Source organism: Sus scrofa, chromosome 17 (genome assembly GCF_000003025.6).
Source record: "Sus scrofa isolate TJ Tabasco breed Duroc chromosome 17, Sscrofa11.1, whole genome shotgun sequence".
NCBI classification, from domain to species: Eukaryota; Metazoa; Chordata; class Mammalia; order Artiodactyla; family Suidae; genus Sus; species Sus scrofa.
Genome location: NC_010459.5, coordinates 2448421 through 2474763, shown reverse-complemented (window position 1 = coordinate 2474763; position 26343 = coordinate 2448421). Strand labels below are relative to the sequence as shown.

Genomic DNA, 26343 nt, shown 5'->3' with positions numbered 1-26343 from the left:
AATTGAAAATGTAAGCAATTCTTGAGGTTTTTATATTTGAGTGGAGAAACTAAAAACTAATGTTTATTGATAAAGATTATCTAAATTTAGGGTATCACATGAATATTGACCTCTTCAGAATACTTTCCTACTTATTTCATAATCTTTAAGCATCCTTACCTTTATAACTCAAGTAAGTTAGAATTTTTCTTACTGTTTCCTAGCTCCATGTAGTGGAGAGTATCTGGGCTCAAGATATGTGCAAACTTAGTTACTAATTTGCTCGTCAAATGATTTTGAATAAATTTTCTAGCCTTATTTAGTCTGTTCCTTTATGTGAAAATTGGCATAATAGAAATTGTCTTATGGTTTATTATAATCAAACAATGAATATTGTATGTGAAATTACCTCGCCCAATGCCTATAGCAGATATATGTTTAACAACTGTTTTTGTATTTTCCTTTCTCCCTTATTTCTTTATTTCTTTATTTATTGTCATTTTTGATTTTTAGGGCCACACGGGCATAATATGGAGGTTCCTAGGCTATGGGTCGAATCAGAGGTTCGGCTGCCAGCCTACACCACAGCCACAGAAACAAGGGATCCGAGCCATGTCTGCGATCTACACCACAGCTCACTGGTAACACCAGATCCTTAACTCACTGAGCAAGGCCCAGGATCCAACCTGCATCCTCATGGATGCTAGTCAGATTTATTTCTGCTGAGCCATGATGGGACTCACCTCCCTTCCTTTTTAAATATTATAGAATTCTGCATTCTAGACATTGTTCTCAGTACCATGAAAAAAATAGATTTAGCCTATCTTTGGTCCTAAATGACCCATAATTCTATAGTTTTCACTTTCACTATCTTTACTCAAAATCATTGTACATAGTAACCTAATCATTTATAGTAGTCTTGTTTTCACGTATGACCATTCACCTTTCTTATGTTTTCTTTCCTCATAATTATAGCACAGTAATTACAGTATTGTAATTATACCTTTCCATTCACTGGCTGAGAGTCTTCCAATGTTCTCCATTACACACATATTTATTTTTATCACAATATTTTAAATTCTTTGCCTAAAACATAAGCCCTCCAAGGACTAACCCAAATACACATCACAAAAATAAAATCATACTAATTTTCAACCTACTTCCCACCCAAGGGTTCCTTGCTATTCCAGCTTGCATCACTTTCTTGTGTTGTCTGGGTTCTTGGCCTCTTTTGAATCATATATTTTCTCCTGACAATCTATTCAAATTCTCTTTGTCTTTCAGTGCTCACTTGTAACCTACCTCCTTCTCCAAGTCAAACACCTAACAATTGTTCTCACTCTGTTGCCCACATTGCATGCCTAAATCTATATGTAATATTAACATTTAAATGTACAAATAGATTGTAAATACCTTGAGAAAAAGAACAAGATCTCATAATAGTCTTGCATCCCTAACAGAGTCAAGTTCACAAAAAACAAGTACACTTTTATATTTAATACTTTGCCTTGTTACAGAAATATTTTAGAAAATCTTATGTGGATGTGTACCTCAAAAGGGGAACATAAAAGTTTTTAAAAGAAAAGGAAAGAAAGGAAGGAAGAAAGAAGGGAAGAATGTAAGAAAGAAAATACCTATGCAAATTAAGAGCAAAATCATTTATTAATTGGTATAATTATGATTTATAATTTATAAGTATTTTAATATAATTACATAATTATCTGAGTAACATTATTTCAGAAAGAAAGCTAGAGAAATTGAACATGATAATTCAATATAGATGATAGGCATGGTTATTAATGACTAATTAAAATTTTTCCTCTCTGAAAAATATTAAAGACAAGTTAATTGCAGATTTCTTGTCTTCCTGGAATTATTAAAGAGTGTGATGACTTCAGGAGCATTTTACCTGAATGATAGACCACAAAATACATGATTACATTATTATATATGTATACGTGTCTACGTCCATACATATGTCATCTGTAATAATGTATATAAAAAGCATTCAGAATAATTAAAGTTTTTTAAGTAGTAGACTCTGGTTTGGCTTTTTGTTCATTAAATTCTCTTTATTTGTTTCCTTTATCTTAATAGTCTCTACCCTTTTCAGAGTGTCCTGGAATAACTGACAGTTTGAAAAGTTATAGGAAGTGTTTTGCTTTTTCTCTTTAATGAAGAGTAGTAACTCTTGGGGAAGATGTCGGGACTCTGGAGTTACATTAGACAAAACATGAGTGATTCTGTTTTGCCTCTGAAAAAAACTGGTATAGTTCACTCTCTCTTTTCCCATGAATCTATTGTTTCATGCTCTGAGCTTTGGAGGTTTATTATGGACTTGAACTCTAATATATTCTGTCATTAGCACACACTGAGCACTGTGAAAAAATATTAACAAATGTATGACACAACTCATTCCATAGCCTTGGAATTTTATTAGTTTAGAAGAGAATATCTCATAGATATGTGTGGCTATGAGGTGTAGTGAATATGCATATCAAGAGAGGCATTTACTTTTAAAATTATGGGTATTAATGTTCAATTTCCATTTTCTTTGAAAGGGAGAAAGGGTGGTGAATATGAGCAAACTGTACTTGCATGAGTCAGCCTCCTGTGCCACAATTGATCATTGCATTACTTCCCCCAGAGTCTGAGAGAAGCCCCCTCCATCCATCTCTCCAAGCAGCTACTAAAGACTGATCAGAATGGACACATGTGATATAACCAATTTGCCTTCCCTGTGTTAAACATCTGCTACACATTGTTTAAACCATTTGTGTGTGTGTGAACCATACAAATATTTACCAGGAAATTTTTTCAAAAATTTTAAATTTCTCACTATTTTATTCTAGCCCGTTTATTAATGAATGTAAATATGATTTCTGAAAAATCAACTTGTACTACTTAAGTTTTCTCCATATAAATATGGTTTTATTTCTGTTACTGTTTACTTTTTTCAGTTTATTTATTTACTTATTTATACTATCATTATCCTCTAAATATTTTCATTAGTTTTTTTCAGGTAATTATTATAAGAATTATTATAATACATTGAGTAGACTTAAAACCTTTTATTTATAGATTAACTTTTCATGTTTTTGAAGGTTTCTATTATAAGGACACTTCCATTTAAAGTATTGTCATTTTTTGGAGTTCCCATTGTGGCTCAGTGGTTAACGAATCCGACTAGGAACCATGAGGTTTCGGGTTTGATCCCTGGCCTTGCCCAGTGGGTTAAGGATCCGGCATTGCCGTGAGCTGTGGCGTAGGTTGCAGATGCGCCTCGAATCCTCCGTTGCTGTAGCTCTTGTGTAGGCCGGTGGCTACAGCTCAGATTAGACCCCTAGCCTGGGAACCTCCATATGCCACAGGAAGCAGCCCTAGAAAAGGCAAAAAGATAAAAAAATAAAAAATAAAAAATAAAATATTGTCATTTTTTTAAACTTCCATAATTGTTTTCTTGAAGCTTGTTTGGATGAATGAAAAAGTATAATTGAAATTATCCCTAAATTCTGTGACCTATTTTGGTATTGATATTCTAAATAATTTTTATAGATGGGATAATATTTTGGTTTTTGAAAATTGTGGCCCTGGACATTCTTTTCCTAATATTTACCCATTTTACAGTTTGTCCATTGTTGCCTTTTCCTTCCATAGCTTACTGAGTGTTCTGTATTTATAATTTTTTTTTGTATCAGCTCTATCCTTTTCCAAGACCTTTTCTTCACACTATTTTTGTGTTGGGTGGCAGTAAAACAGGCTATGCATGAGTAAATCTTCAACCCAACAGACTTGCAATACTTCAGAACCACTCATGGTTAACTGCACCTTAAATCATTTCCATAGGCAACCACAGTACTCAATGGAACAAAAATACTCATCTTAAACCACATCACTCTGACATATATAACATCTGCTTTGACTCAAGGGAACTTACATGGATTTTTTTAGTCCATTTATCTATCCAAATGCAGAACTGTACCTAAAGTCGATACACAAAAGCAAACCAAGAAAAATGATTGTCCCTATGCAAATAAAGTCCACATATATATTTTTTTACTTTACCATACTACTCCCCAGCCACTCACTAAGTCTCAACCGATTTCCTTTGCCCGGATTCCTCATTAAACTGCCTCAAAACAAAGCATATTGGGGCAATGGAACACAATTAAATGTATAGGATATGAAGATTGCAGATAAGTGATTGCTAGAAATTCAATGTTTTCTGAAAAGTACCTATTTTCATAGTGCCATCCTTGATACAGTTTCTCAAAGGTTTCACTATCCTTAATAATGTAAAGAGGCAGTGAATTAATTCAATATATAGCCAGTGCAAGATGTTGCTACTACATCATTTTCTTAAAATAAATGTGCAAGTCCCAGTGCCTGACAGAAAGAGGGTTAAGAGTGGAAGGAGTGCATCACTGGCTCAGCATGCTGTTGGAAGCACTTCTTTCTGATAAGGATCTCTGTTCATGTACATCCAGGTACCACTTGAGTTTTTATTTTCTAAATACTTAAATATTCAAACACATTTACTCCTTCATATTTTCATGGATGGCTCATTTAGTAAAGCTCTCTACACTTGAGATACTTTGGTAACACTGGTTGCTGACATTTTAGCTAATAGCACATAAATGAAAAATAACCATTTGGCCTAAGTTCAGGGAATACTTTCTTTGCTCTTCCTGTTGCTGGGGAGCAAACAGAAGTTATTTATTTATTTATTTACTTATTTATTGACTTATTTATTTAGCTCTTTAAGGCCTCTCCCATAGCATTTCATAGATTAGGATTCCCAGACGAGGGGTCAAATCGGAGCTGTAACACAGCCACGGCAATGCAGGATCTGAGCTGCACCTGTGACCTACACCAGAGTTCACAGCAACACTGGATCCTTAACCCATTGAGCAAGACCAGGGGTCGAACCCGTATCCTCATGGTTACCAGTAGGGTTTGCTACTTTGGAGCCACAATAGGAACACCCAGAAGTTAATTACTTAAACATTTGCTATGAGCTTGCTATGTGTAAATGATGATATTGCTAGAGGTAGGGCTAAAACCAAAAAATTATCTAACTGTGAATATTTAAAATAAATTTAAAGATTTAAATTGAAAATTTAAATTTTCAAAATACAGAGCATGTATCCTTTCTAGATACCAAAATAAACAGTAGAGTGACAAAAATATCTATAAAAAATTTTAAACAATAAAGTTAATAAAAAAGTGATAAATTCATAAATGACATTATTTAGTAAGATTGTATACTCTATTTGTATACAGAGAGATAAAGTCTTAATTGACTATGCTGGATCCTTATAGAACAGGATTTTTCTTTTACAGGCTAACAAATCCAAATTTCACTCCCTTTTATTTGGGAATTTTTGGAGGAAATTCTCTACAATTAAAAGTCATTTATCTACTCATTTATTGCTGAATTTACTAAAATGGACTTCATTTTGTCTTTTAGAATTTGTCCATCATTGAAATGCATATGTATTAATGTTAACTCAAATTATATTCACTTTTTCTCAATCTCCCAAACTACTTGAGTAGAGTGATAATGTATAATCACTGTTGCAGTGAAAATCTAAAAGAATAATTCTGACTGGTTATTTAGTCACATGGGCAGAGAAAATGTAATACTACTTTTAGCCAATGCCCAAGACTGAGAAACCATTGGGAAAATGTCAGGAAGTGAAGAGCCCATGCCCTGAGCTGGCTTGTCTGCCAAAACTAGTGGGCATGAGAATGCCCCTCTTTCTTCCTGGGATGGGATGTGGGGGCCTAGGTGTGGGCTGTGGAAAGGGTGCACACAGGTGGTGGCCAGGGGGAACTTGACATGTGTGTGGGTTGTCTAGTAACAATAAATGAGTTCTGTTTGTTATCAGACTTATGCCATCTCTCCATCACCAAATCTGCATGTGCATTTCCACACAAATTCTATAAAATAGATCTCAGAGTTCAAGGTGGAATATAGGAAAGGAAAGGTGTGCAAGGACTTTGAAAGTCTGTCATAATTTCCTGGCCCCATTATGTATGTACAGTGTACTTTATTGAAGTGCATATCAAGGTCAATCTGCTAAAAATAGAAACAGAAGAGTAAAAATTACTAACTTATAGAAACAGAAAGTAGAAAAGGGCTTTCCAGGGGCTGAAGGTAAGGGAAATAACAGAGAGGTGGGTAAAAGGGTACAGACTTTCAACTGTAAGGTGAATATAGTCTGAGGATCTAATGTAAAATGAAGTGGCTATTAGTTGATAAAATTGTATTATTTAGTTGAAATTTGCTAAGAAAGTAGATCTTAAGTATTCTCACACACGCAAAATCTAAGTATGTGAAATGATGGAGATGTCAATTAACCAGATGGGAGGAAATCCTTTCACAAAGTAAACGTATATTAAATCACTAGGATGAACACTCTAAATATCTTACAATTTTGCATTAGTTGCATGCCAATGAAGCTGAAATTTTTGAAAAATTACATGCTTTTATTCTTTTCCACATTTTTTCAATATTTATTAATATTTTCATGAGTCAGGCATAGTACAGCCCTAGAGATAAATACATGAACAGAATGTGTTCGATCGGTAAAACATGACTTGTTGGCTGCAAAGGACACACAAAACTTTACCCAATTCATGAAATTCAGATAAGACCATAATATGTACATGGGCAGATTAGAAGGTTGAATATTTAATATCATCCAAATGTATTATTGAGAATGTTTTATTTCTTTTTTTATTTGAAAGTACATCAAATAATTAGTTGTAAAATTGATTATGTTGAAGATAAGTAAGATCAGATAATAATTGAAATATCTATGATATTTTAATATGAGAGCAAAAAATTGTGGTAAATTTTTTTTAGTATATTTATTTTCATTGAGTGGCTACTAAGTCCATATAACACAATATGATTATTTATTCAATTAATGATTACTTCTAAAATGCACTTAGCATGGTTTCCAGGCTTTAGTATTAATTTAGTATTCCAGTCCTTGTTTAAGTAAGTATCCTTTTGGCAATTAGAAATATTAATCAAGAAATAAATGCACCATTTAGATTGGAAACTTTATTTTTAGAGGATTCCTTAAAAGGATTTTTAATACAGTAAATCTAAGTTATCTTAAATCTTATTAATTAGTTTCGTAGAAGGATTTTTGGATGATGACCCTTTAAGTGAACACTCTGGTGGGCAATCAAAGCATGAATGGGTCATTTTCCACTCTTCACATCTCTCCTTACATTGAGAGGTTTGCAATGCTGTTTTATTTGTATCACTAAACTTAAGTTTAGGGAACAGTGAGTTAATTATTGAGCAGCCACCACACATTCACTCTGGATGTCTGCTCATGTTGTGTTTAAAACACAAAACTTATTCCACTGAAGTTCGGTTCTATCCAAGGAAATTGCACTGACTTGTATCCTATTGTTCTGTAATCTGTTAAATAACAAAGATCTCAGGTGTGCCCGTTGTGGCTCAGCAGGTTAAGAACTAGACTAGTATCCATGGGGATGTGGGCTCCATCTCTGGCCTTGCTCCATGGTTAAGGATCCAGCAGTACTGAAAGCTGCGGTGAAGGTCGCAGATGTGGCTTGGATCCTGTGTTTCTGTGGCATAGGCTTTAGTTGCAGCTCCATTTCGACCCCTAGCCTAGAAATTTCTATATGGTGTAGGTGCACACCAAAAAAAAAAAGAAAAAGAGAAAAAGAAAGAAAAAATTGAAAGAGCAGGTGCATGAGAGCATGCCTTTAAGCAAGTTTCTTCAGGTCTTTGTTCCCAGGAGACCACCTACTAGAATCCATCCTAAAGCATAAAATAAGTTCTTAGAATTTAATTCAAGCTCAATTTGGCCATTTTCTTAGCTGTAGATGAATAATAAGTGTTCCATTCCTAAAAATCACTTTAGCCACCTTACAGTTAACTCTTACCCCTACTATATGTCCCCTCATTACACCATACAGCTCCCTTTCTTAGGCAGTACCTGGGTCCTTCCTTTTCTTCCTTTAATTACAAATTTCAGTTTTATTTTCCTTCTAGAAAGTTCAGATCAGGATATACTTTCTTCAGGAAGCAACAGTAAACAAATTTGACCTCACATCATTTTTTTTCTTATCCTGTTTTTAACTTTACATTTGCCTATATATTTTCAATATACAGTTACAAATGATTTAAAACAAACCTTAGATTTTCATCATTCTGGTTTTACAGGAAAGGTACATACAACACAAATATCATGTCCAAGTTCATACATGGAGAGGAGAGAGCTAATAACTGTCCTGAAATAGGTTTACATTTTTACAGATTATTTATGTGAATGCAGCTTTGTGTGTATACATGTGTATGATTATTCTGATAGACTAATGTTTATTTTTGTCACTTAACATTATTCTTCTTTTGATCTACTAATGTTAATGAATCTATCTAGTTCAATTCATTTTAATTTCTTGGTGTTATTCCACTCTTTAAATATACTATTACATATACATGTTTCTCTGTAATGAACATTTATGAGATTTCCCCCAATGTTTTAGTGTTATAAAACATCCAGTGAACATGTTTTATAAGTTTTGGTCTTTCTGTAGTATATATAAGGAAATTCTGGGGTATAGGGCATGCACAAATTTAACATTAACAGATATTTTTTTAATCACTCTCAAAAATGAGATTCCAATTAGTACTGTCACCAGAAGTTTTAGAATTCCTGTTTCCCCATATTTTTTCAAACGGTTGCTATTCCCAGAAACATCAAATTAACTATTTGTTTATGTCTATTTCTAGAATTTCTATTATATTTCAGTGACCTATTTTTCTGCCCCTGAATCAGCACCACCTGGTTGCATATAGCTTTATAATAAGTCTTTTGCCATCTGGTAAACACTGATCTTAAGCCTTCAACAATTTTATTGTCTACCCTTCACTCATCAATATGAATTATTTCCATTTTGAAGCAGAAAATTAGTTTATTGTAATTCAAAATTAGAAAAAATAACCTATTGGACTGATAAGGGTACAATCATATTCTGAAGTAACAAAATGAATTTCTATAAATATAACTGCAGATCACTCTCTCTTATGTTTCAGTAACCCTGTTTATTTTCATTTCTTCTCATATTTTTGATAAGCTGGTTCTCAATAAGTTATTTTTATATTTTTCTAGGCAGCCTAAGTTTCTTCAAATATACTTTACAAGTTTTGCATCCATATTCTCTTGCTTTTTCTTTGCCTGTAATGCCACCATCCTGGCTTATTCTTCATTTATCAATGGTTATATGAGGCCTACATCAAATGCTTCTGCAAAGCCATCTAATATCCTATCCAGAGAGTGTCTGTCCCCTCCATCAAGTTCCTAGGATATCTGTTAATCACATGGAACGTATCAAAAGTGCTTGGGTTACTTCTATAGGACCCATAGTTCCCAGAAGCTTTAAGAAGTAGGCACCTCCCTAACCCCCCACAGTGCAGGCCTGGGGACCCTCTGCAAATGTCCTTACAGGCATCCAGTGTCTACTCAAGTCGTACACCTCAAGGGATCTCACCTTGCCACAGTTAGCCCATTCAATTACAGACAGCCTGGTGAGAAAACTCTTCCTTTTCTTATTTATGATATTTTTCCAAACGTGAGTCATTTTCTACAAACTTCATGATTCTCCGCCCATCTTTATATACCACATATACCTCTATATAAATAAAGCTATTTTTAAAGGACCAATACCAAAATTGGAAACTAGTTTCACCTTCCAGAAGTCAGCATACTAAAAGATAACTGGACAGATATGGCCAGTTTCACCTGCTGTAAGGTAACACGAAAGGTAAATACAAAGAAAAAAAAATAAAGCTGTTAAATCTTATCTAGAGATGTACTCTTTGGCTGAAAACTTTGCTAACATATTTTTCTGAGGGAAAGGGCTGGAAATTAGTGATGTGCTTACTGACATGCAAATGACTTTCTATGTGAAGTGCTAAGAAAGCTTGGAAGCAAATATAAAAGAGAATAGATTTCTCTTTATGTGAATCAAAAATGTTTAATGTTGTGCTTATTTACTATCTAAAGCAATTACATGTGTCCCTTAAACCAATTTCCTTACCCCCTGTAAGTACAAAGGGGGTAAGAAAAAGTACAAAGTACAAAAGTACAAAGTCTCACAGTGAAGGAAGCATAGATTACATTCATTTGCCTATTTGTTTATAGATACTGGCATTGTCTTTGTGTATATTTGAATACATTTTAAAATGCTTTGCATGTAGCAGATGTTCAGTAAATATTTGTTGGGGAAGTAGTGTGACAAAAGTTAAAAAGACAAAAACAAAAACTTCAACTGTAACTCCCATATCACTCTACAGATCTGAATCCAAAAATCAATTTCCTACTCATTGATTATATTAATTTTGGAGCTGCAGATTATTGTTACTAAAGGGAGACCTGTAATACTCACTTTCTGTGGAGTGATGTTGATAATTACATGAGGTAACTTATGTCAAGGTATTTGGCCCATCAGCATCATGGGATCAGGCTGATAAAGTGAGTTCAGGAATCAGAAGTTACCTCTTACATCTCTTGCATCCAGTAGTTCTTGCCCCTATTTCCGCTTGGAGAAATTTCCGAAATTCCCAGCCCGCGTTTTCCTCATCTTGTAAAAAAAGGATGATAATACAGTCTTCCCTCTCTGAGTGGTGGTTAAGAGTAAGTGAGTAGTACTTTTGGACATTAGTGTCTAGCATGTGACTGTCTCCATGAGCTCATTTTCTGTTATTATTATTATTATTATTATTGTTAGTTTCCTTTCTTTCCTTGAATGAAGAATCATTCAGTGTTAATGATTCAGTTCTTTTTCCACTGAAAATGATTCTTTTTTTCATTATTTTATAGAAAGTAATTTGGATGGGTGTTAATAAAAATAATTCATTTTGCTTCATTTTTAGATTGAATAGAAATATTTAGCATTCTAGTTTAGGCATATGACCAAACATAAGCTGGGCATAAACATATCTGGCAGGGAGCACTAAAGAACAGTTAAAATGCAAAATTCTACAGATGTCCGTAGACCATGCATTAATGTAATTTCACCTTAATAATGTATCCTTGAAATCATGCAATGAGTGGGTACTCTGTAATTTATCATTAAATCCATATAGTGTTTCGAGTGGATTTTAATGTGGATTTTTGCTCTTTTAAATTAGATCTTTTAAAGTGTTTTAAAAAGGTGATTTTTATTTTTTTATTTCCTCAATACATTATTTTCTTTCTATTGTACAGCATGGTGACCCAGTTACACATATTTGTATACGTTCTTTTTGCTTACATTATCATGCTTCATAATAAGTGACTAGACATAGTTCCCAGAGCTACACAATAGCCAAGACATGGAAAAAACCCGAATATCCATTGACAGATGATTGGATTAGGAAGATGTGGTCTATATACACAATGGAATACTACTCAGACATAAAAAAGAACAAAATAATGCCATTTGCAGCAACATGGATGGAACTAAAGACTCTCATATTGAGTGAAGTAAGTCAGAAACAGAGACAGTAAGAGAGAAACAGACGATTTTTGTTAGTTTTCCTATTGATTCCAACATATCTTTTCTTTTTTTTTTTTTTTTCTTTTCCCACTGTACAGCAAGGGGGTCAGGTTATCCTTACATGTATACATTACAATTACATTTTTTCCCCCACCCTTTCTTCTGTTGCAATATGAGTATCTAGACAAAGTTCTCAATGCTATTCAGCAGGATCTCCTTGTAAATCTATTCTAAGTTGTGTCTGATAAGCCCAAGCTCCCGATCCCTCCCACTCCCTCCCCCTTCCATCAGGCAACCACAAGTCTCTTCTCCAAGTCCATGATTTTCTTTTCTGAGGAGATGTTCATTTGTGCTGGATATTAGATTCCAGTTATAAGTGATATCATATGGTATTTGCCTTTGTCTTTCTGGCTCATTTCACTCAGTATGAGATTCTCTAGCTCCATCCATGTTGCTGCAAATGGCATTACCAACATACCTTTTCTAAAGTACAATGTACGATAGATAAATAAATGTATTGTAAATATAAATGCATTTATATTTATATATAAATTACAGTGTATATACACAAGTATATATATGTGTGTGTGTGTGTATATATATATATATATATGTCAGGGATCACATTGGTTACTGATACTTTCAGTTATTCTTAGAACCAGCAATTGACATGCTTTTAAACATTTCCTTTATATTCTTCTGGTCAAATTTTCTATCTGTCCAGTTTCTCAATTGTAAGATGAGTACTTTTAAATTAGTTAAATACAATTTGCAAAGTTCACTAATTTATAACATGGCTACAGCCTTTTCAGATCATCAGGCAGAAGCCTACATTAAGTATTAGGGCCTGGAATTCAGTTCTGCAGCTCTCTGGAGAGAACACACTTATACAAAAATAAATAAGTGGTAGGAGTTCCTGTCGTGGTTCAGTGGTTAATGAACTCGACTAGTATCCATGAGGACGTGGGTTTGATTCCTGACTTTGCTCGGTAGGTTAAGGATCTGGCATTGATGTGAGCTGTGGTGTAGGTCACAGATGTGGCTCGGATCCTGTGTTGCTGTGGCTAAGGTATAGGCCAGAAGCTACAGTTCCAATTCAACCCCTAGTCTGGGAACCTCTATCTGCCATGGATGCAATCCTAAAAAAAAAAAAAAAAAAAGGACAAAAAGTACATAAGTGGTAGAATATGGAATCCGGTGGCCATGCAAGCTTTGGAGAAGGTACTTTGGTCCCCACAGAGAGAAGGTTCAGTGCAGGTCAGAAAGGGATACAACAACCAGCTGTGCGCAGCCAGCTGGATTCCTGCCCTGTGGATGTGTTCATGGTTTAAGGGAGGAAAAATAATTTCCCATCTATATTTCTGAGCTCTTGGCTGAGGCCCTAGTAATAAAGGACAGATTGACAAGAGGGAAACAAACACGTTATGACCATGCATCCCTTATGTATGCCTGGGAGGTACCAGAGTATCTCCCTAAGTAAGTAACCTGAAGAAGTGATTTAGAATTCAGGCTTAGATACCATCTTAATAAGGAAAGGGCAGAGGAATTAAGATTTGCTGGGAAGATGCAGGGCCCTGAGAAGGACAGATGGGAGGTGTGAAAGTTTGTGACAACATGTGTCTGGGTGTGGTGTCGACTTCTATTCTCCTCTCTGGTGACACGAGTCAGTCCTCCCTGGTTAATGAAACTCCTGGATGGGGGGGTGTCTGTGACAACTGAGATCCTTCCATAGAATCTGTCTTTAAGCAAATGAGAGTTCACAGAATGTCTCTCCCGCATTTGCTGTGTTCAAGTGCCTATAGCACAGAATAATCAATATGCCAAAGTGGCATGTTTTGGTGTCTCAAATTATGCTACCCTTCAATAAAACCATGACTTATTGGTTTGATTACAGCAAAATTAATATAATAAATAATCTTTTAAACTACTTTTAAAAATACTTGTAAAGGTGGTGATCAATCTCACTGTTATGAAGGAAATATCTAAATGTTCCTTTTCTTTAATCTTTGTAAAATTTTTTTGTTGCCACTTTGCAGACTATTTTATGTCACTTCTTTCAACTCTATTCACTTTAAATGTATCAACCAATTGAAAGTTATCTTCAATTCCAAACTATGAAATAAAAATAACTCCTTAAAAGCTCACAGAAACAGCTAAACAGATAGTGTCTGAAAGTGGACTCTGTAAGAATACCTCTTAAATTATACAAATTACATTTTAATTTGTTATCTACAAACAACTAGATATTTAGTTATGTTTCTAAATTCTACAGGTATGCATTTTTCAGCACCTTATTTCATGATTTAAATTTTTTAAAATCAATAAAAACAAATATATTCATTTTCTTCAGAAACTCTGTTATATCATTTTTAATAGAAAAATGTACTAATTGCTAAATGGTGGAGTAAAGAAGGAAAAGCTCTAAGAATCAACACATATTTATGTAGTTTGTTATATATTATCTCATTTAATCTTCACATAAGTTTCTAAGAGTTGAATTTACTCTCAAATTTCAGATAAGGAAATAACTCAGATGGAACAAATACCTGCTTAGGGCGATGTAAATAGTATGTAATAGGAACAAGGTTGAAAACCATGAATTTCATTCTCTGACCTTGGTGTTGAAGGACATATATCTCAAAAGTGAAGGAGGAATGACAAATTCATTTAATCAAATCTTATCCAACACCAGCTGAATGCATGACATGATCATGGGACACATAGTGGCTCCACTACATTTGTTTATTCAGTTTATGTTTTGAGGACCTATCTGCACTACTTGAGGGAGTTAAAGCAATACACCACCCAAAGACCCTATCCTTACGTGGTTTCTATTCTAGTAGAAGTGACAGAAAATAAACAGATGGATAGTTAATGCTAGGTGGAGATAAGTGTTATGAATAAAAATGAAATTGCGGAGAGGGAAGTAAGGAAAGGGTGAAGGGGTGTGGTGCTATTTTATATGACACAGGTAGAAATACCTGCCTAAAAGAAAGATAATCCAGTAGAGAACAAACTTCCTAGTGCCCTATGGAGCCCTGGCTCTCCTTATTCTTCTAGCCTTACTTAGACATCCCATCTCTCTGCTCCTGCCTCCTGCTAGACCCAGAACATGACAGTCAGATACTTTACCCTTCACTGAAATGCTCTCATCCCCTCCACTGAAATACTTCCCCTTACACTGAAGTTCTCCCCACTAAAAATGCTCTTACTTTCATGTCCTTGTGGACATTCCTCAAAGCTTGAGTTTCCAGTTAGCTTTAACAGACTACCTGTCTCAATGACAGCATGTATTTTCATTATCTTCTTTCCTTATGTTATTTAGTTCCTCATAATGTTTCACTTGACACATTCTGGTTTTTTTCTGTTTGTTTCTTTGTTTTTATTAAAGTATAATTGATTTATAATGTTGTGCCTTTTTTTTTTGTACAGCAAAGTGACCTAGTAATACATACATATACAATATTTTCCTCATACTGTCTTCCATCATGTTCTATCCCAAGAGAGTGGATATAGTTCCCTGTGCTATACAGTATTTATTTTTCTTGTCCCTTGTTTGTGCTTGACATAGGAATAAAAACTCCATGAAGGCAGGATTTTTTTTTTCATCTTTATTGCTGCAGCTCTAGTTCCTATAAAAATGCTCTGTGAATATAAAGGGCTAAACTAACTTGTTTACTCTATGAATAAACATGATATAATTTAGGCTTTAGGAATATGTATCTTGAGCTAAGCAAGAGAGACAAGAAATAAGGCAGAAGTTGAAAAACTTTAATCTTGCTATGATAAATCCTGAGATAGAATGCTTGCAATATGGACTATGAACAGATATTTGTGGAAAATATGAGATTTAAAGAAACACAGAGCTATATGCCCTCCATTCCCCCAAAAGAGACATAGGATCTCTGCATCAATGACATTCTTAGTTTTTTTTTTAAGTCAATGCTTTAAAATACTGTGCCAGTATCAATAGAATCAGGGGTGCTGGGACAAATAAATAGCTCAATTTTATATAATAGTTTTAATCGGATCCAGAAGCTTCCTAATTTAGTGTGCTGCAGATTTAGAACTGGGTCTTACATTTGAACTTTGAATTAGAGATACGTTTTTAAGGATCATTGTCTCAAAAATCCCCCCCCCCACCATCCCTGAGATATCATCTAATCCATTAAAGACATGAAACATCTCTAGCTTTTCCAATTCATAAATGGAAAAAAAATATGTCTATGATTGTACAATATTATTTTAAATCAAATGCAATTCCATTTGCTCTCACCATATTCCCTAAATCCATTTCCAGTTGCCTGAATTCTATGCTTTCTAAATATATTCATCCATCTGTAGAGTCAACAAATATTTATTGAAATATTTATTGAGTTATTTAAAGAAGCCCATGGATGTAACTGTAATGTACTAAATGGCACTGTTATGATTTCTAAAGTCCCCCTTTTTCTGAGTTAATATAAAAATCAATTTGATTTCAGCTGGGATGAATGCTAAAGCTACCCACAGAATGCCTGTCATGGAGCAGGTATCCAATAAAAGTGGGTATTAATCTCAGTTTATCATTTATAGCAGCATATCTAGATCTGTATGTAATGCTAGGGTGAGCATAAAAGAATTCTAAGCAAAGGGATTTATAATCTTATTGAGAATATAAAAGAAGAAAAATAATTTCCCCTCCACCCTTATGCATTCTTGGCTCAGAGTCTTATAATACACAACAGATTAACAAGAGGAAGAAACAAACAGAATTTTATTAAAATCTATCCCTCATGCATACCTGAGAGATGCACAGGGAAAAAAGGAGTGATGTAGAAAAGTGGCTTGGAACTTAAGCTTAACTACCATCTTAATAGGGAAAGAGTATGGTATGGTAGGTCTCTTAGGGGAGAGCAAATGGTTTTTAGGAAAGATGAATGGGCCCTTAGAAGAGTAAGGAGATGTGATAGTTTATGACAAAGTGAGTTGAGGTGTAATGTTATTTCTAGACTCCTGTCTGGTGACGGGAGTCAGTTTTCCTTGATTGATTAAACTCCAGTGGAGGGGATTTATGACAATTGAGTTCCTTTTGCTGGACCTATGTATGTACAGAGAAGAGGTGTTCAGAGAACACCTCTCCCTAGATTGGCTGTTTTTCAAGTGCTGATAGCACAAAATAATCTATGTACCAAAGTGACATATTTTTGGGGTGGCATATTCTACTACCCTTCCTGAGTTACAACAAGAAACAACAATAAAACAACCAAAAAAAAAAAAATGCAACACATACATCATTCCAAATCTTCTCAGCTAAGAAGAATAACCAGTTAATCTTATTTAATAGTTTTCTAATACCAGCAATGAAAGGAGCCTGATTTGTGGAATATGAAACCAAAGTCAGTGTCATCAGTCTCTTTCCATTTTTCACATCTGTTGGAAAGATAGATTATACTCCTGATCTAGGTGACCCAGCCAAGCTTAGTAAATAATGATTGACAAAGCACTACCTCTTCTCCTGGCCCATATTCTCCCCTGCGGACCCTACTAAGATCCAACAGCAGGAGAACTGGAGGATCTAGCCCAAGCCTCAGGGGGCCATTTCTGCAACACTGATGGAGAGATCTGTCCACACTGGCCCCACTTCATGATAACTATCTAGGCTTCTTTCTACACACCCCGCTTCATGTCATCAGATGTTAAATTGGTCTGCATTTTCTCTCTCCCACTTACTTGTCATATCAAAAGTGAGACTTCTATCCTTCCCCCTCTGAAACAAACAATTCAAGAGATTTGAAATTTAATTATTGGCCCAGTAGCTTTCTCTTCATCCAGGTAATCAAAATTTAGTTGGGCTGGGAATAAAAACTTGTTTTGACAAGATTATGTAGATCTTTCTCACCCATGGAAGTTCCCAGGCTAGGGGTCACATCGGAGTTGCAGCTGCCGGCGTACACCACATACACACAGCAACTCGGGATCCAAGTTGAGTCTGCAACATACACCACAGCTCATGGCAATGCCGGGTCCTTAATCCACTGAGCAAGGCCAGGGATCAAACCTGATTCCTCAATACTAGTCAGATGCACCACAACCGAAACTCTAATTATGTGAATCATTATAGTCGTCTTTATTTAATGTATTGAAAGTGTTACATTCTAAATTAAAATGACTCTCCTCTCTTCCTCATCTCTAAAAGTGAGCTAACCAAAAACAGAACACATTTTTTTAAGAGCTTGTTATACATTAGAGAATTTTACAAAACAAAACAAATTTGACTATACTATAAATAATTTGAATGAATCCAGTAAAATGTAACAAAGGTTGTGAAAGTGGGAAAAATATCTTTCAGTAGAATAAGTATTTTGAAACTTGTTTGCAAGATTTTTCATAACCAGTGGTGCTTTCTAACTAATTATCAAGGCTATGGAAGCCAAACTCTTCCTTATTCTCATGGAATTTTTCTGCTTCCTATTAGAACAAAAGCCAATAAGTCTTATTCTTTCTCCAATTGTCTTTCTTACTATTGCCCTTTAAACATGTTTTCCTGTTGATTCTTATTGCTTTAAATAGCATGGGATTTCCACTTGCCCAGTTAAGCTCTCCAGCTGTGTTTCTGGCAAATTTGTTTTTCCCTAAAGATTTTTTCCTTTTTCTCCTGCTGTGCGTATGCAGCAATGCTTGCCAAGGGGCTTCTCCTGCTTGCAAGCTTAGTGTAAAATGGTGCTCACAACAACCTATGTTGTTTTATCTCTTGCTGTTGCTATACCTCTGAGTGTGCAAAAGACATCCCAGCCTCCTTCAAAATCTCTTTCATGGCTAAGTTTTTCTGTTAGTAGCACATGAAGTGGTCCAAGAATTAACTTCACTGTTAGGAACCTAAATCTAAGTGTGAGTCAATACATGTCAAAAACTGTGATGGAATTTTCATCCAATTAAAAACTGAAAGTATTTCTTATATAAAAGTGTTTAATTTTAAAGTGCATAGAGTATGTAAAATAAACTCAGAATGATGACTGGGTCACCGAAAACATTTCTCTGTAAATGCTCACATTTTTCTAAAAGTTTTATTCCTCTGGGAATGTGTTGCCCTTTTAATGCCTATTCGAGTTTCTTTTTTACTGTTTGCCTTAGCTAGAATCCTCTTCTATTTCCTATCTCAAGAGGCAACTCCATTTAACTGAGGTATCTTTCATCATTCTTGAAATTCAGTTGCAAGGCTGCTACTTTTCCAGGCTGTAAAACCTGACTACAGCATTTTCCATAAACCAACTGGAAAAAAAAAATCATTCCAAATGGACATTTTTCTCAAATAGCAAATTTTAACTGCCATCATGTTGGAATGTGCCTTTGAGAATTAAGTATCACAGATAGGGAAAAGTTGCAATTGCCATGGTAAGTGGACATTACTGTATTGTTTTCAATCTCTCTCAACATTAGTGGCTGTTTAGAGACTCATTTTCTGTGAAGAGAAAAGAAAATGCCTTTGTGCTGTGTAAAGTTTACACCATTATCGTTTGGTCATGTCAGGCATTTTGTTTTTAAAATGATATTTTCATCATGCTTTTTAAAAATTCATTCCAATATAAATACTTATGTAGCACCGAAGTAGGGGGCCACTAGCTAAGAGGTTGAAGGTCAGATTTTAAATGTTTTTACCATGTAAAAGGAAAGGGGATCTTTAACATCCTACTTTTCTATTCCCATATTGCTCTTATGTAAGCCAACGTAATATTCATTTGAGAGCTGAGGAAACTGGGACAGAGAAAAGCTAAGTGATTTGCCCTAGAACACACAGAATAGAATGGCTAGGCTGGGATTACAACCTTGGCACATCAATCTGAGACTGCATTTAGCTTACTGGCCCGTTCCTTGTCTGAACAAATAACAATGTTAACATGATCAACACTTAATGAGCAGTGACACCAACATGATTCACCACTTCTCATGGAATCTAAGCTACTCCCAGTGAGGAAGTTAAGAGGATTTGGAACCGAGATTCAATTTTTATGGTCATGAAGACGTTGCATATTTCTACTTAAATGTGCCAAGTGCTAACTCTGTAATCAGAAATTAAAAGCAATTTCCCAAATTATCTAGCTTACTTTCTAGGAGACACATGCTTCTCTTTTATATTCATATTTCCCATAACAGGGAACACAGGGAACAGGTCTGAGCAAAACTGAGATGCTTAGTTCGTATTTTAATTTGAGGGAATGAAATGAGTGAGCTAAATATATAGTTTGCTAGTTCCTCCCAGTCTCTGTGCTGACATCTCTGTGTTGTTTCCAGGACTGTTGTGAGTAGTATTATAAAAGTGTTAAATGTGATTATCTTAAAAACAATTACATCAATTATATGACTTGCAATATAAAATTGGGTTCATTTCAGCTTTAGCATCAGATAGGCAATTTAAGGGTAAAATCTGTAATAGGTTCTCAAAATCTGGACTTGAACTAAATTTCTAATGTCCTCATGTTTTTGGGCAAAGTCTGAGAGTCTTTTTTTTCTCTTCTTGGTCAAACTCAGATTTATTTGTCAGTTCTTACTGCCATTTGTAAGGTGCTCAAACCCCCTCCCTCTTAGGGTCATGAGGGTACAAACCTGTGACTGAGTCACTTGGTCATCCTTTCAGATAATATTTTTTCCTAATAAAACATAAAACAGAGCATCCTTTTAATAGTTTTTATTTTTATCTTTGTCTGATGGCAATTTAAAAACAATTATCTTGTGCATTGTAATCTCCTTTAACCTCTTCTTTTTTTTTTTCTGTTCTCACAGATATTGAAATAGGTCAAATTTTCTTTAGCCTTTCCTGTCTATCAAGAAAGATGCCACATCTAATTATATTCACAACTGCCCTCCTTTTTCCACTCCCACGTTAGAAAATAAATGATAAAACCTTGCTGAAAGAGAGGAAAGTCTGTTTGGGGTTGGAAAGGAGAAGACGGTACTGATACCTATGAGCATTCTAGGTCTTACACATTGAAATACGAATGGAACCAGTTTGTGGAAATGGAACCTATGATGAAATGGCCTGTCGGGAGGAGAGTCTTGGTGCCACAAGTCCTAGAGTCTGGTGCCTGCAAGACTCAGCACAGCTACTTTCAGTTTTACACGTGCTGATGTGAGTCAGAATGCTAGCGTATCTAAGACCAAGAACTATTCTCTTTGGATTATGATCATTATAACTTGTCTATGTTATTCTCACCTTATAGAGCCCAGTTGACTGGCTGATCTTCTGTCACTGCCATCACACCTCTGAGAATGCATAACTCATCTCTGGATCCCAAATTTGCCACCTCAACTACTGGTGCCATGTTAAGTGACCTCATTGTTTATGCATTTTCTAGGTAGACTCACACTGGTCCCTGATTTAATGCTCCAACACAAGACTGAACATTCTCATCTGAAAGCCTAAATCTTTGCTTTTCTCTATCCCTCAAAAAATGTCTATGTATTTTCTCCACTTCCTCATTTTTCATTTTCTATTTAGCTCGCTCCAACTAAGCCTTTAAAGAGATCTTCAAAGATCTCCTAATTTAACTCTCTTCATAGAAGATTTTCATTATTTTAATTTCATCTTAGGTGTCACTTCCTTTGTAAGGTGTTCTTGTTGCACCACTTTTAAAGTGGTTTTCCTCCCCTTCCATTATATCACCTTGCATAGTATCTTCATAGCATGTATCACTATTTAATATTTTATTGCTTATATTTTGAATTTATATCATTGTATTTGTCATACATTATATATTATATTTGATGTATTATTTTTATGTATACCTATATGTATTTATGTTATTTGTTTATTGTGTTTTCACTAAATATGTGAAATTCATAAATGCAGCAAACTTGAATTCTACTTGCACATAATGGTCACTAAAAATATATTTTTGTCAAATGAAGGCCTACTTCTGCCTAGAGTCTCAATAATGATGAGAATAAATAATGGTGCCAGGTATATTATAATATTTATAACATTCCCTTGGCCTTAGTCTTCTGTACTGTTGTCCCCTCTGTGAGGTGGGGGAGTAAACCAATGGCTCTGGTACACTAGTTAATTTCCCTCTCATTTCATCTAGCTCAGTAGACTTTACCAGAATTCCCTAGGGCTAGATTATTGGTGATGAGCTATGGTTAGGTGATTAATGATTAATGAATGATTCATTTATTCTCTTCTAGTATTAATACACTATGTTATTAAATTTACTAAACAAAATAATCCTTTCTGAAAACCAGATTTTTCATACCTTTGGGAAAAAATGAAAAATTCACAAGGTCTAAGTCTATTGGCCCATGCATCTTTCATTTAACTTCATAATATCTTGCTAAAATTTTTACTCACATTTTGAAAGCATGTGTCTTTGTCAAAGAAAATGCAAAGTCCAGATCGAAATCAGCACTTCCCTGAATTATAAGGGGATAGAAGTAAATGCATTTGTCTTAATGTGAATGCTAATGACCATCTGGATCCAAACAGGCTGAAGACTTGCTTGCCATTAACTAAGAAATACTGGGCTCTAGAGGTTATTTGATTCTAACAAATGCTTTTAGACCCAAAACATGGTATCTAATAGAACTGCAAAACTAAGATGAAGGGAGTCCTAATTAAGTAAACCAAGAAGTGTATTCTTTGAAAAACAAAAGAATTACAAAGCAATAGCTTAGAGAATGTTGGATTTATATTTCAGGAGGAGATGGAGACGAATAAGCCAGAAAGACACATCAGTACAGTGACATATTCTTTTAGGAAATTGGGATCATCTCTCTTTCAAGAAGTTTTCTTAGCTGTCCTGAGAAAATAAGTATCTCTGCAAGTGTATGTTTGTTCGATACATTCTTTTAGAGTGACAATAAACACTTAAGGGAACAATTTTCTTTTTTTATGTCTTTTTTTCCTTTTCTTCCTTTCTTTTTTCCCTTTCTTTCTTCTCTTTTCTTTTCCTTCTTTCCTTCCTTCCTTCTCTCCCTCCCTTTCTTTCTTTCTTTCCCTTCCTTCCTTCCTTCCTTCCTTCCTTCCTTCCTTCCTTCCTTCCTTTCTTTCTTTCTTTCTTTCTTTCTTTCTTTCTTTCTTTCTTTCTTTCTTCTTTCCTTCTATCTTCTTCTCTTTAGGGATGCACCTGTGGCATATGGAGGTTCCAGGGCCAGGAGTCTAATCAGAGCAGCAGCTGCAGGTCTATAGCACAGCTACAGGAACACTGGATCTGAGCACAGCCTACACCACAGCTTGCAGTAACACAGGATCCTTAACCCACAGAGTGAGGCCAGGGATGGAATCTATATCCTTATGGACCCTATACCAGGTTCTTAACCTGCTGAGCCACAATGGGAACTCCAAATTTTCTATTTTATTTATGGAATTCTCATAATGCCAAGAGAATCCAAATATTTCAGAAAACAGGTCAACATTTAACATTTTAGGCAAAGGTAGAAGTTTCAAATATAGGATGGTTTGCTTAATCTCTTAGAGTTATATGCTGTTATTTATCTTTGCTACTGCTACAATTCTACCGTAACCTCTATGAAAGCATTTATGATCTTGAAAAACACTCAGATCTGTGAGACTTAAGAAAGAGGGAATATTTTAAAGAAAACTCTAACCTTGCTGTCTTTCTACAGCTCAAATACTGCATAACACAAAGTATTTTGTGATGAATGGTAATATACTAATAATGTTAAACTCATCTTTTTTTAAAGAAAATATTCAATTTTTTGAGGTTTTAAAATAACTTTAATTAAATAACACATTTTTTATGTTTTCTTGACAGTCTTTTTTCCTGGCCTTTGGTTATGCTATTTTTTAATTGTTAGAGATATTTGATGTATTTACTGAATTTCTGTAGCTTTACCAAAATTTCAGTTTTGCTGCTAAAAGATCATTTTCTTTGTAATATGTCTTATTTTGGAGCCTTGAGTTCTCATTTCTTTTCTAAGACATGTTAATCTCACCTTCATGTATAAGTAGAATTTGCAGGAAATAGTATATTCTGAAAAGGAAGTTTGCTTCCATATGCGATTAAAGGCAATGCATGATCTGAATAGTCACAGCATTTTACTTGTGACTTCAGAGACCAGCTACATCAGGGAAAATCTCCTACTTGTCAATTAGACATATTCAGGCGTCTGAATTCTTGTGCTTCCCTATCACATCCATATTCTTCTCTTAGGAACAAGGCTCTTTCTTGCTCTTCTCTTTATTTGTGGTGGTATCTAAAGTTCCCTTTATCCTTTTCCTATGTTTTCTGCGTTGTCAGAACTATAAAAACCTCCACCAGAATCTTCAGACAAAGTAAATTCCTGTGGTATTATGTTATCTGTTATATCACTTCACGTTTCATAGCAGTTAGTAAGTTTCACATCTCCCCTCCAAATCAGAATAGAGGACTAAAGCTTTTTGGCTAGTTTCAAGGAAATATTAAATATTAACTTAATAATAATGATCATTAAAAAAGGTAATTCTTTATATTATGAAAAAAAATTGTTCTTGATCATCTCAGAGTATTACCTCTTCTAAGATGTTAAGATTATGATTTAATACATGAAGCTATTTTTATTATAGTAAATATAATATACATCACTCATAAAGAATTGGAAATATAATTTTTAACAGTGCATTGATACAATTGAAGTTATAGCTCTAAAAGAAAAACAAAAATGGGGGAAAATCAAATAACTGATTGTTTTGAAGTTCTCAATATATAGTCCAATGTTTTATTTAAATTAGGATTGGACCAATGAACACCATAACTTAATAATTTTATGTTACACATTTTATATTACTTGGGTAATTTCAATTCTTTATTAATGTCATTTTTACTTTGGCATAATTTATCAGCATTATTTCTGTTGTGTTAATTATTATTATTATTATTTTGTCTTTTTGCCATTTCCTGGGCCACTCCTGCAGCATATGGAGATTCCCAGGCTGGGGGTCGAATTGGAGCTGTAGCCACTGGCCAACGCCAGAGCCACAGCATGTTGTGTTAATTATTTAATAACATTCACAACCAAAGAAATCTGAGAAAAACCTAAAGAGAAAAAAATTGAATAATCATTGTCCCATAGAAAATTATATTTTATTAAAATTAATGTTTCCATCCTTCAGGTAATCAATATGTTATTCTAAAAATTGTATACCCAGTGAAAATTCATTTGACATTTTTATCCATATTGTTTAGGTTGTGTCAGACAGCAGATAATGTATTTGCTCTTTGAAAGAATTTATTTAGAACCTAAATTTATATATTACCAAGAATATCATCTCTTTTCCAAAACTGACTTCTGCTGATATCATCATATTATGTCCTAGGATAGTAACGATACTTTTGGTTCTTTCAGAGATGAATTTGGTACTGGTAACTCATTGAAATAGAACTAAAATAAATAATTAACAAAGTTTTAATTAAATAGCTACATCTATATAATTCTAAGTAAAAGTGATTTTTTTCCACAAGTTTTTGCAAACACACTGACATTTTATTAAAACATGTACAGTGGATACTTATATCTTGCATTTTTAGATAAAGCCACAAAACACCTTGTGGTACAAGTTGACCTCTGTCTACTTTGAAGAACAAATGGATCTTATTCCAAGAGTAACCTGGCTGGGTGGGTCACTGGGTTCTGGACAAGTGGAAGCCAAGCTGAGAGTCTTCACAGATTCTGAGAGCAAAACCCAGGCTTAGGATTGGGCAAAGCTGACTGAGAGTGAGATACATCTTAGGGAAATAATGGATAGTTTGATAGCTTGAAAATCAAAACTGATGATAATAATTGGAGAGTTTGGGTAACATATTCATTTTAATTAAACAAATTAATTGATTTTAATTACACAGAAATAACTATGTGAGCATTCACTACCTATTATTCTTAGATATCTTGTACCTTTTGATTTAAAAGAAAATCTTTGGGTTTTATTTTTGAATGCGTCTTTTCTTTCTTTTCCTTTTTTTTTTTTTTTCCAGATGACACGAGAACAATACATACTAGCAACACAACAGAATAACCTGCCAAGGGCTGAAAATGCACACCTTTACCCAGTGGGAATTTATGGATGGCGAAAGAGGTGCTTATACTTCTTTGTCCTTCTGCTGTTGGTTACCATGATAGTGAACTTAGCCATGACAATTTGGATATTGAAAGTTATGAACTTCACTGTGGTAAGTACCACCATGATTTTACAGCTATTACCTTTGGTTCAAAGATGATATAGCTTTATTTGTGTTAACTGAAATTTATTCATCTTAATCTTTACGAGTTTATCTTGAACTTGTAAAGATTGTCATATGTTATTTTATGACTGCATTCAGTATGTAATCATGATATGTATTACTACCTACCATTTGAGTGTGGGGAATTTAGATCATGAGACAGCACAGCCCACTGATTTTTAGAAGTTAGAAAACTTTTGGAGTTCCCATCATGGCTCAGTGGTTAACGAACCTGAGCATCCATGAGGACACAGGTTTGATCCTTGGCCTCCCTCAATGGGTTAGGGATCCAGCGTTGCCATGAGCTGTGGTGTAGGTCGCAGATGTGGCTCAGATCTGGCATTGCTGTAGCTGTGGTGTAAGCCAAGAGCTACAGCTCTGATTCCACCCCTAGCCTGGGAACCTCCATGCGCTGTGGATGTGGCCTTAAAAAGACAAAAAAAAAAAAAAAAAAAGTTAGAAAACTTGTATTCAGTGCTTGCTGAACCTGGGAATCTAATAAATGACTCTCTTCTTAAGAGATAATATTTCACATTAAAGTTAATATTAGAAATCACAAGCTCCTTTGAAATATTTTACATAGAGTATTTACTTCTCTATATTTGCTTTTTATGCAATCTACTGCATGATCCAATCTGATAAC

The 26343-nt window shown here is 34.6% G+C and overlaps 1 protein-coding gene across 6 annotated transcripts in view; it reads left to right on the top strand.

Annotated features, from left to right (window-relative positions):
* The window catches only part of SGCZ (sarcoglycan zeta), a 1021521-nt gene that overhangs the window by 574850 nt on the left and 420328 nt on the right, over nucleotides 1–26343 (top strand). For all 6 annotated transcript variants that reach the window (XM_021077242.1, XM_021077240.1, XM_021077238.1 and 3 more), the window contains 1 exon segment: nucleotides 25455–25649. In XM_021077242.1, the coding sequence (XP_020932901.1) occupies nucleotides 25455–25649 (195 nt within the window).